Below are 12,417 nucleotides of genomic sequence, written 5' to 3' on the forward strand. Positions count from 1 at the left end.
CTGGGTTCGATTCCAGTCAAGGGCATGTACCTTGGTTGCGGGCACATCCCCAGTGGGGGGTGTGCAGGGGGCAGCTGATTGATGTTTCTCTCTCATCGATGTTTCTAACTCTCTCCCTATCCTTTCCTCTCTGTAAAAAATCAACAAAATATATTTAAAAAAATAAAAATACTTAGTATAAGAGATAAATTAAATTTTACCTGGAGTGAAAATTAAAATTGTTGTATTAAGGAGTTTGTTTGTTTTTTAAATAAAGACAATTCTAAATAGAAAATAATAAATATTTTGGAAACATAGAGAGAAGTAATATTTTCCAGCTGGTATTACCATAGTATTTGGATATATATATATATATATATATATATATATATATATAATTTCTAGGAATTCATATATATATAATTTTTGTAGAAGTAACATTATCATATATACCTAAAATTAGATTTAGCAGTCAAAATAATTTGTGATGTCTGCTTAATTACAAAACATATCTTCATGATATGTAAGTGCAAAGCCACAATGGAAAAGTTACATTATCTAAAAAAGAACTGAAACCCAAGTAGTACAAGATACTGCTTCAATTACAGATAACATTTGCTACCATTGTGGCTTTCAAAAGATTAATTCTTCCTTTGAACAACTTTAAAATTAAGATAATAAGTGTTTAAAAATACTTTTTCATGAAACCAAACAGAATTGAAAATCAACAGAAATATTTTAGGAACATTAAAAAAGTTAATTATATGTAACACACACAAAAATCACACTTTACAAGAAACAAGATATAATTACTATGATCACATTCATACTAAACTTTATATTAAGTGCCTGTTAAACAGAGGGAGATGTTAGGACCTAGGAGGTAGGATAAAAAATAGGATCAACTCCTTACCTCACGTTGTCATAAAAATGATTCCGAAAACTAACAGGCTACTCATGGAGGCCAATGATAAGAATAGACTATTTTTAATACGCAGCCATTCCACCTTGCAGCGGCAGCTGGAGGGAGGAATCCAGGGCTTAAATTTCAAAGCGGTTTACTGGGCCAGTTTGCCCCCTCGCTTGGAATGCCTTTTGTTCTGTTCCAGGAAACGTTGGAGAAGACACATTTTCTAGAGTCCCTGAGCATGTTAGGCGACATGGGTCCTTCTGCTAAAGAGTTCTCTTTTTATTTGTGTGACTGATATGTCAAAGGGCACAAGTAATCAGACAGTGAATATAGCATTAATTCTCAAAGTTATAATTTATTTTATATTAAGTAATGGGTCATGTTTAGCCACACTCACTTCTAATTGGTGCTTATCAAATCCATCTTGTGGCTTTGATGTAACAGGACTTGATAACTATTCTAGGCCCAAGTTTTTGTCAACTCTTATGAGCAATTACCCAAGTGCCCATATGACAAATAAAGATGAAGACGATTGCCCCTATTTGGTAAAGACTGGGTTGATTTCTTAAGATATTTTAGCTCTAATCAATTTTTCTTGCTCAAGAGTAAAAAAGAATCTGTCTTTAAGCAGGGTTGCAAAATAAATCTGAGTGGAAGATGAGCAGTGATTAAGAGGAACTGTAATTCTGGAGGAGGATTCGGCACTGCCAGCCACCCGAGCACCGTTCAGCTGGCTTGCGCGCAGGTGCTGTTGCTGGCTAGACGTGGAGCAGAGAAAGAAAGGGGTTCCGCTACGTGCGGACCACCCTTGGACTCAATCTCAGCTTTGGGGAAATGGCAATTCCCATTAGAACACACCCTCATCAAAACACCGGAGGAGTGGTGCCTGGGGATTGACTACTGAAAATCAGAATTGCGAAAATGTTACCCCTTTAACACACACCCATAACCTCGGGCTGGGAACATCACAAAAAAATAAAAGGAATGATAAGTGTACTTTATAGTGTATTTGCCTGAAAGAAGATGACTGCTTTAAAATTTATTTTTTTCTGAACTATGTGCAAGTGAGCCTCATATTATTAAACTATTAACAGCATCCTACCAATGGCATGAGCGTGACTATAAAGACGACACAAGAAGGAGCATCTCCAGCACTCCTCCAGAATCTAATTTTATAATTAAACCTCAACATGCACTAATTTTTAGCACGAGGAATTTCTAGAAATCCAGGGGGAAAGTTGGGCCCCGGGACAAGTGCAGGAAATGGACAAGAAGACTTAAATCAAACCAGTTTATTGTTTTCCATTAGTGATCTTTGTAACTGTGGTGCCATGACATTGCTGGATGAAATTCGTAAACTCTCATGCTCTGAGCCTCTCCATCACCCAACTCTGTTTGAAGGCTCAAGATTCTTGTAAAAGACAAAGTGAATCTATGTGACGGCTCTAATATAAAATAACCGTGAAGCCGAGTCCCCAAGGGGAAATGGACATGTTTCTGCTAGAAAAGCCACATACTCAAGTGCTTCATGTCATACAAACGTGCCATTCGAAGTGAAAGTGGTAAGCCAGATTAATTCACGAACCAGATAGATATTCCAGGGTGGTCTTTAGCATATGTTGTATTAAATCCATCTTGGTAGTCTGTTCCTTCAACATTGTTTGGTTTGAGGTTAAAAACATGGGAAATACCTTGTATGAGCAAGCAGGCCAGTTAAAGACCAATAAAGCGATAATAGTTACTGTAAGCATTATACTGGTTGAATGGCCAATTCCCTCTGAGGGTAAGGGAGGGTGTACAGCCCAAACAACAAGAAGTCACACCCTGGGAGTGTAAAGAAAGGGTACCTCCCAGTGGGGAACTGCAGCTCTCTCCTCCCCGAGAAGTGTCAGCAGTGTGTGTGGTAGAGTCACCTCAATGCTTTTGAGCAGGAAGGGCTATTGGATATCGCAGGTAGGAAGGAAACACATATATAACAAAATGTATATAGCTGCTGGCCTCTATACATTTCTATCCTCTACAGCTGGTATTTAATAACTTACTATACTTCCTTCTCTGAGATACACTCAGCAGGATAACACTGAGAGGGTTTAGGAATAACGTTTGAAGGGCTTGGTATTGGTAACTCCTGAAGCCCTCAGCCTCAACTTCTCTCCTTAACTGGGTGCTCCATTAGTTAACTAACTTCTATGAACCCATGCTGTGTCCCATGCATTATACTCATACACGTCCAGATCCCTCGAACTCAGAAATGTCCGGTGTAATCTCCAGAGTCTGCTGGCAAGGCTTCAGAGGAAAATGTGAATTCTGTGTAACAAGTGAAATACTTTCTAATTCTTTCAAAAATCCATGGATGAATGTGTCACTTACCAAAAAAATTCCACCATTAATATAACCTAAGTAAGATTTATCCTTCTTAAGGGTTTCTCAAAAAAAAAAAAATGACACTGAGAATTAAAGGGGAAAAAAACACAAAACAAACCCCCCAAGAAACAATGGTCCTTCCTCCAAACCAAACACAGGCCATCCGAGGCCCCAGCGAGCATCTTCCATCTCTGAAATGCAGAGAACAGAATGAGAGGCAAGGGAGCCTGGCTCCAGAGAGCTTGCCTTCCAATAGTTCTAGCGCTTTCATCTCACGCCACATGCGCTCTGTGTCCTATGGTCAGTTCAGGACAATTGTTGACCACCAGGAAGATACATTATAACATGAAACTGAGAAATGGGCCAATAATCTTTTGAACTGAAAAAAAAACAGCTTCCTAAGACATCAATGTTATTTATTAAAAGATTGCACTGCCTTGCAACTTTACACCAAGAAAACTTGAAAAATCTGATGTCCATGTGTTAGCGCTTGAACCCCATTCTTACGGCATTAGTATTGCTTACAGCCATTTTCTACAGAATCATGTGTGTAATCTTAAACATGTGTCAAGCTATGTGTTCCCTATTTACCAATTATTTAATTAGCTCTGTTTGTTCTTTGCGATACAGGCAATGTAATATTTCTTTATTTCCTGCATTTCAGAATGAGTGAGTATATGCCAAGTATTTTCAAAAGTCTACAGATGTATCCCATTAACCCATACTGTTTGTTAGGGAAGCATTAGTAACTGAAGAGAAATCTTCTCTTGTTATACAGACATGCTGCCATCCCTGACTTCTACCACACTCTGAAAATCAAGCCAAAACCTAAGAGAATTAAAGTGCGAAGAAACTCGAGTCACGCAGACACTATGCAACCATGAAGCCTATTATCATACCCAAATTTCCCTCTGCATTTTAACTGGAGGAATTGGAAGACATGTTTTAAGGGAGAACATGAGTCTTCTCTCTTACAGGAATCCTAAATTCATAACTGTATTTATGCAGGTTCTTCCAAAATGCTGAATTACCATGTCTACTTATTTCCTGAAAAGATTATAAAGCTTTCTCACATTCTACTAGCAGATTTTGACAAGTACACCCATGGTTATGGAATAATTTATGTAATAATGTTTTGCCTAAAAAAGTTCCTTTTCCAGGTTCCAAAAATTTCATACTTTTTCCCTTTTAAAATTATAGCTTCCTAATTATTATCTAGACCCTCCCTCCACTTAAACAAGTTAAGTCCATCTTTTGCCTAAAGCTCCACAATGCCCAGGCCAAATGAAGGAGAGGAGGCATTCCTATTCATCTATAAGCTAATGATGAGCCAACTAGCTTAACTAAGAAAAATCCCATTCCCACTGAGATGCATGGCTTTGCTAACCACAGCCAAGGGACGAAGATTACGCTCTCGCAATATCTTTCTTCCCAAGTCTAGTGCCTGTCTCCCAGGAAGACTGTTTTGCAAATTAATTAACAAAACTTTTTTTTTCAAACAGTGCCTAAGTATGTTTTCCTCAACTCAAGCGTTTGCTCCACCTTTATACCTTCCTAAAAAAGAAAATTACTCAAACCACAAGTAGACAGGAAATCTGCCATGTAAGAGGATGAATGACCGGTCAGCCTGCTTTATAACCAGACCTCATGACTACAGAAAGGGGCTTTCCATGTGCCAAACCACACTGAAGTGAAATATGCTTCTCTCACTCTTTCAGTTCTGCACTTCTTTCTTCTTGTTTTTCAAATCTGCCAAAACTGCATTGATAGCTACAAAATGTCCCCATATGACCGTAGTCCAGAGCCCCCCAAGGTCAAACTCATGCAACACATTTGTAGAAACTTTGTTATGAAAAGTTACAAAAATGGAAAATCCTATTTGCTTCTCAATGAGACATGATAGTGAAGGGCTGCTAGATGGCTCATCTCAAGTGTGAAATATATTATTGAATAAACAGAGAGTGTATTATTTAGGCAGGATTATATTTGCAATACTTCAAAATACATCTCTTTTTTATATTAAAAAAAAACAACAAACCTCCCACATAAGTGATTCATACTAGTTCCCAAAGTTCTACAGACTAAGGAAAATGAAAAAACTACAAATAGTTAAGAGTAGCCACAGGATTATTAATACACATTCTCCTCTCTAAAACACCCAGTGAGTATTCTCATCAGTGACTCCCTGGGAGTAACCCTAAGCCCCAGCAGGGGATGGGTGTGAGCTAGAACCAGCGAGGTGGCCATCAGTGAAGCCTGAGGTTTAACAGGACCCTGGAGCATCGGGCTGTAGTGCTGGGTGACAAAGACAGTTGACAAAGGCCAGTTCACAAGGGGATGCTTGCCTCCTCCCCAACCTGAACTCTTTCTTCCCTGGGCAGCAAGACATCCTACCAGCTCTTCCCTCCCTCGAGGTGTGAGTGTGATGGGGAGCCATCTGTCCTCGGGAGAAGACCACAATGGACAGCATGGAAAATGAGAGGAGGAGGATGGCTCAGTTAATCTGGCAGCAACTTTCTGCCTGAACTTATTTTTCTCTTAACTTGAGAAAAAGTAGCAGATAACTTCTGTCCCACGGATGCCCAGCTGTCTCCTGTCCTATGAGTGAGTGACACTTCTTCCCTCTGAAGGACTTCACCATGCGGCATTCTTCTGAAGGTGGAGCTCATCTAGTTATTACTAGCTGCCTGTCAGTTTCACTTGAACCCATCTGCAGAAGACTGTGGTGTGTCATGGCTAAGAGCACAGCACAGTGACTGAATCTGGGAAGTGGTCAGTAACTACTATTAAGAGACATCATGTTCTCTATCTCATTAGTCTTCAATGGTATGTCTTATAAAAGTTCACTTTGCTTGCTGTTTGGGAGTATGAGAAGCAAGGTGGTTTGGTATATTTAAATCCTGTTAAATCTAATTAGAATACGCAAAGTAGCCAAATTTTAGTTTCTTGTGGAAAAAAATGTGATTATGGTCAAGCCAATGACTATTTCTGTTTGGTTCATTTGTTGGTTCGGTTATGTGACAAACATTCACCCCCTGACTGCTGTTCAATTATGGGGTGAGGGGGGAGAGAAATCTTTCATTATAATCCTGACATTGAATGTTGGTACCAGAACTGGCATTTCCAAAACTCACCCATTATACTGTCTGTCCCGTTGGCAGGAGGCGTACAGGAAGAGGTGCTGTAATGGTTGGTACCACTACGATGGAAAGTGGACATTGGAGGAAGACTGGAATTGATGTCTGCTGAGGAGTGTGATGGGTAGCTCTGTAGCAAGAAGCAGAAAAAGGAGGCTATTTTCAACCATAAAATATTTAGTGGGTTAGTTTTATAATACTTCCTTCTGCAATGGAGAAAGCCCTTAAAATTTCAAAATATTGAAGAATACATCTTGCTTAGATCTGTCAACTTTCATTTTTCAAATATTAAAACACAAAGACACATAGTTTGGATTTGCATCAAATCTAGGGGAATATGATGGCAATGTAGGATACTAAAAAGTGATTACAATCTCTAAATCTAAAAATTACTGCTTAAAAGCATATCTGTGGCCTGGCTGGTGTGGCTCAGTGGTTGAGCTTCGATCTATGAATCAAGAGGTCATAGTACAATTCCTAGGTTGTGGGCTCAATCCCCAATAGGGGGCGTGCAGGAGGCAGCCAATCGATGATTCTCTCATCATTGATGTTTCTAGCTCTCTGTCCCTCTCCTTCCCTCTCTCAGAAATCAATAAAAACTTTTTTTAAAAAAAGCATCTCTGTGACTTTAACAGCATAAAAAAGCACTGCTATTATTATTTCTTTGTGCAGCCTATTGATCAAGTAAGAAAGATTCTATGATAAAAACAACATGGTGATCTACAGGGTTTACATTACACTTCATCCTGACCTTCTGAACATTAAATGGCAAAGAGTAACCAGTCTCAGGTCTTTTTCCTGCCAAAATTGATCACCTTTTTGAACTCCATCAAGAATAAATGGTAAATAAAAAATTTAAAAAGTGCTAATGATTAGATATCTCTCCGAAGCATCAATATATAAAGCCTTAACTCAATGACTGTACTGAATTAAATGAGAACAAGTGAACTGAGAATAACTATTTGGCTTCTTACTTTATATATGTCCACTCCATTAGTCATCTTCATATGTTGACTGTGAAAGATCACCTTTACAGAATCATTTGGTTTAAGGCTTGGCTTTGAGTTACATTATTACACCAGTTGGCCAAATAAGCTGCTTTTCTTGGGGCATATCACAGTCCCTGGAAGGTTGGCAAATTAGGTGCTACCCAGCTATCTGCCTGGGAGTGAGCAGATCATTAGGAGGGTCATAATAATATTTACAGAAAAATATCAGGCTATGTTCCTGCTCAAGATAGTAAGTAGCTTAAAAAGGTGCTCTCACAAGCATCTGATGGGTTATAAACATGTAAAGGAAAACATTTAAGTTAAAATAGACATTTTCCTTATATGTGATATAAGGAAATATGGGCTATAGATCTTTATTATGTGATTACTAGAGGCCTAGTGCACGAATTTGTGCATGGGTGGGGTACCTCTTGGTGGCCTATGGGGATCGGGCCGAAACCCACAGTCCAATACCGCCTGCAGCTCCTACCTGCTGCTCCCACTCATCCCGGCCCCACTGTGCCTGCGGCGGGCTTGCACCCTATCAGTCCCGATCGGGAGAGGCTTGTGCTGGCCGTGAGCCCTGCTTCTGGCACCCTCCTGAGGGGAGAGGCCTGCAGGATCAGGCCGAAACAGGCTCTCCAATATCCCCCAAGGGGTCCCAGATTGTGAGAAAGTGCAGGCCAGGCCAAGCGACCCCACTGGTGCACGATTGGGGCTGGGAAGGGACCGCAGGAGGGCTCCAGGGCGTGTCTGGCCCCGTCTTGCCCAGTCCTGATCAGGGCTGATTGGGGCCGACTGGCCAGGGAGGGACACGGGAGTTTGGCCATCTGGGGAGGGACCGCGGGAGGGCTCCAGGGCATGTCTGGCCCATCTCGCTCAGTCCCAATCGGCCGGACCACAGCAGCAAGCTAACCTGCCTGTCGGAGCGTCTGCCCCCTGGTGGTCAGTGCACATCATAGCGAGCAGTTGAGTGGTCTTAGCATATCATTAGCATATTATGCTTTGATTGGTTGAACAGTCAACCAGTCACCGGACGACCAGACACTTAACATATTAGGCTTTTATTATATAGGATTGGAGAGTCTGTGAATGTTCTACATAAAACTGAGATTGGAGATGATGCTCAAAGTCAGAGGTGCTTCAAGCCCAGGCCATTTGTTCACAAGGAGTGAAACCCTGGTGTCTTGGTATTTTCTTTTATTTTGAGAGGCCCATCTTGGTTTTACCTCCTCCTCAATGATTCCTCACTGCTTCCAACTCTTCCAAGATTTCTCCTCTCTGAATCCCTAATGAACTGACATCTTCACTGAGCCATTTAATAATGCTATGCTGCCTTTCATTGCGATCTCTCTCACATGCATTTCCATCTATACTGTAAACTCTTTAACGGGAGAGAATACAGTTTATACCTCTGCATCCCACAACATGCTACAGAGTGCTGAACACATAATTACCCTACATACGCAATGAACAACTGGCTACTGGTGTTTAATAAATACTGGATTGAAATGCTAGTTATTTGAGAGGTAACTAAAAAGTCTGAAAAATGAAATTTTGTTTCAGAGCCAAGTCTGCCACATCCATGCTTTTGAAACTATTACTTCTGCACACTCAACTAGTCCAAAGGAAAGGTCAACTTCAGTGTAAAAGTTGACATACTGCCCTTAAACTTTTCCAAGTTCCCAAGAATGTCTTTCAAACTTTTAAGTTTCATGAACCTCTTTGCATGACTAAAAATTTCCTTACGATACCTGTTAAACTCATTTCTACTTGCTACTCACAGAATACCCCAAGTAGTCCCTTGAAATTTCTTCCAAAGAATAGTAGAGTGGGGCCATTCCATAGTAGAGCTAATCTGAAACTCTGAATAAGCCACAAACACCAAACTTAGAAGAGCTATTTCTGCTCAGGAGCTAAAGACTATCATAAAGTGGAGAAAGAGAGAAAGAATGAGGAAAAAGAAAATGAAAGAAAAAGAGAAGGCTTCGGTTCTGCTCCATGCTGAGTTTCTAAAGAATAGAGAAACTTTATAAATTAGTCCCAACTATGCAAAAATCAAAACAGAGACAAATATTATAAAACCTATTTAAATAACTATTAATAATTATAGAATGACACAGGAAAAAGATTATTGCATCAGTGAGAATTTTTACACCCCTTAAACCTGGGCAGTAATTCAGGATTTGACCAAGAGTTCATACTGACTTCTGAGACTAAAAAGAAAAGTTCTTTTCCACAGATTTTAATGGGAAAACCCATACAATGCACCCAAATCAGTTATTTTTAGAGACTCATAGAATATGAGATGCTGAAAACAATTGAGATTTATAACTCGATTAGTTTTCAAGAAAAAGAATCATGAAAACTACTGTTACTCAAAGTCATAATAAATACCCCACAGAGAATATCAGTGATATGTGAATCATGTTTCTTGTAGAGTAGTGAGGGATCAACTACAAGAGGTCCTCTTAGTCTCTTTTAGTCCAGCTATTAATACTGTCTGCTCTGCTTACTACAGAGCAAAAGGGGAAGTATGATAAAGTGCTATGGCCGTACATGCCCACTATTTATTTTTACCTTTAATGGCCAAAGTGAGTGTATTTAGAATCTATTGATAGAGTAAGTGGTGAAAATGTTTCCATTAGTGATGTTTTTATGGGTCGATCATTCAAAGATTGACCTCACTTATATGTGGAATCTGTATGACGGACAAAACAGAACCAGAGGCACATGGAACAGTCTGAGAGAGGTCAGTCAAAGAACACATATGAAGAGGTTAGTCAAAGAACTCATATGCAGAGCCCAAGGACACAGACCACAGTGTGGTGATGGCCAGAGGAAGGGGGGAAGGGGACTGGGTGAAGGTGAGTAAAAGCAGGGTGAGTTGGGGACATCTGTAATAGTGGAAACAATAAAAAATGAAGGAACTATAATAACTGGTAGCACATACTAAGAATACAATTGGGGTTTAGGGTAAGGCAGGGTTTCACAACCTTGGCACTACTGATTGTACCAGGTAATTCTTTAGTGTGGAAGGCTCCCCTGTGCATTGCAGCATTTTTACCAGCGTCCTTGGTCTCTATACACTAGATTCCAGTTGCAACCATCCCGCCCCCCGCCCCCCGACACACACACACTTCCAAATGTTTCCTGAGGGGCAAAAATCACACCTGATTGAGAATCACTAGGGGAAGGGTTTATGTTACAAAAAATAAAGACAACAGAACTTCCTTTATATTAACATTCCTGACTCCTAGGACTATGTTACTCTGTAGTGCAAAGATCAGGCCTAAACCATGCCAGACAGCAAGGACTTCATCCTATTTTTAGAATGAACTCTGTCAAGTCATTCCAAACTTAAACCTTCTACAAGAACCATTCCAAAGCTCAACCACAAACTCCATTCTTCTGTGTGACTTTGTAGGTACACTTAGGGCACAGTAGTGATTAGCTGTGGGATTGTGTTACAGAGGCTGAAACTGTAGAATCTGAAGAATCAAAATTAGGTACTTGACAGTTGCTACTAAAATGTGTGGATTTAAGCTTTATAATTGCATTCTCTTATAACATGGTACAAAGTGAAGTTGACAGTAATGTTTCTAAAATGTTTTATCTTTAGAGACAATACCAATTTGGCTATATCATACCCAAAGTATCACCAAGAAAACTCTCTTCTCTTCCTCAAATGATTTCTTTGTTCCTTATGGCACTGGCCCAAAGCTACAGGTGAACATTGTAAGGAACTGCCATTATTTTCAAGTGAAAAGACACTAACTGCCTACTATATACTCCAATTATTCTCAGTCAGGGTCAGATTTTTTAATGTCACTTCAAAATATTTCCGAATGGTTATTGAAATGACAATGATCACTCGATATAACAATTCAACAGTTTCCAGTGAGAAACTACCAATGAGAAAATTCATTAGGATACATTGCCAGAGACATAATTCATTCAGCCTTTTTAAAAAACAAAACCCCTAATCTCTAAAATCTGCTACATGATTATGTTAAGAATAAAAACCCTGTGGTTTGTGATGGATAAGTGACATTACAAATATAGCATCTGATGCAATTTACTGGGTTACTCCCTCCAAATGATCTTTCTTCCTGGTTGAAAACAGTGTTTTCATTAAGCAAAACTTTTTCGAAGTGTAGTTGGTTTCCTTTACAAAGCTACATTTTTTGTGCATTTTAACATATTTTAAAGATACCTCCCCCTTGCAGTGAATTTGGGATAAAATGAAACTACCTAAATCAACATTCTAGACCATGACAGGGAAAGAAAAAAGAAATATAGAAGGAAGAAAAATAAATGTCAGGTGGACAACTCTTCAAAGGACTGAAGTTCCAACATATTAGAATACTGCCAAAATCTTTTAGGTGTAATCAAAACTTTCCTTGCTCATAGGACACATGTAGATTTGATCATGAGTTCCTTAGAGAAGTGGAAAATGATAATGGATAAATAAAAATGTTAGCCAAGAAGAAATTCTAGTATAATAATAGTTGATATTTCTCTAAGCTAATACCTCCAAGTAGGAGGCGGGAGAAGAGAAAATCTGAAAGCAAATCATCTGCTATTGAGTAAAAATGTGCTGAACTTTGAGATAGTTTGTGATTTACACATTCAAACTTAGGAGATAACATAAAAGGCCAATTCTTCCTTCATCTGTCTCTCATTAATGGATAAGTTAATTGACCACATAGTGTCTCTGTTACTAGGACTAAATAAATAGGCATATTCAAGTATTTCAGAAATCCTAACTCCTGGGATATTTCAGGTTGTTAGAATAGGATATAAGTCACTTTCTCCATACCTCTAGTGGTTGAGCAAAAGAAAGACCACAGAAATCTAGAAAGTACTATATCCTACATGAGGACAGAGAAAGAAACATAACTCTGGGTATTAGAAAAAAGGGGAAACTCCAAGATGAAGAGAAATGATATAAAGACTACTAATGCTAAGTGGACTGGTAATAACCTTGTAGGAATGGATGTCCATACATTTCTAAAGCTAGGTTATTGCACAAGGG

At 39.3% G+C, this 12,417-nt stretch overlaps 1 protein-coding gene across 16 annotated transcripts in view; it reads right to left on the bottom strand.

Annotated features, from left to right (window-relative positions):
- Positions 1 to 12,417, bottom strand: part of TCF4 (transcription factor 4) — a 335,268-nt gene that overhangs the window by 35,370 nt on the left and 287,481 nt on the right. For all 16 annotated transcript variants that reach the window (XM_054724480.1, XM_054724485.1, XM_054724478.1 and 13 more), the window contains one exon: positions 6,388 to 6,520. In XM_054724480.1, the coding sequence (XP_054580455.1) occupies positions 6,388 to 6,520 (133 nt within the window). The remainder of the gene's footprint in view (positions 1 to 6,387; positions 6,521 to 12,417) is intronic.

This window comes from Eptesicus fuscus, chromosome 12, assembly GCF_027574615.1.
Source record: "Eptesicus fuscus isolate TK198812 chromosome 12, DD_ASM_mEF_20220401, whole genome shotgun sequence".
Classification (NCBI taxonomy): domain Eukaryota; kingdom Metazoa; phylum Chordata; class Mammalia; order Chiroptera; family Vespertilionidae; genus Eptesicus; species Eptesicus fuscus.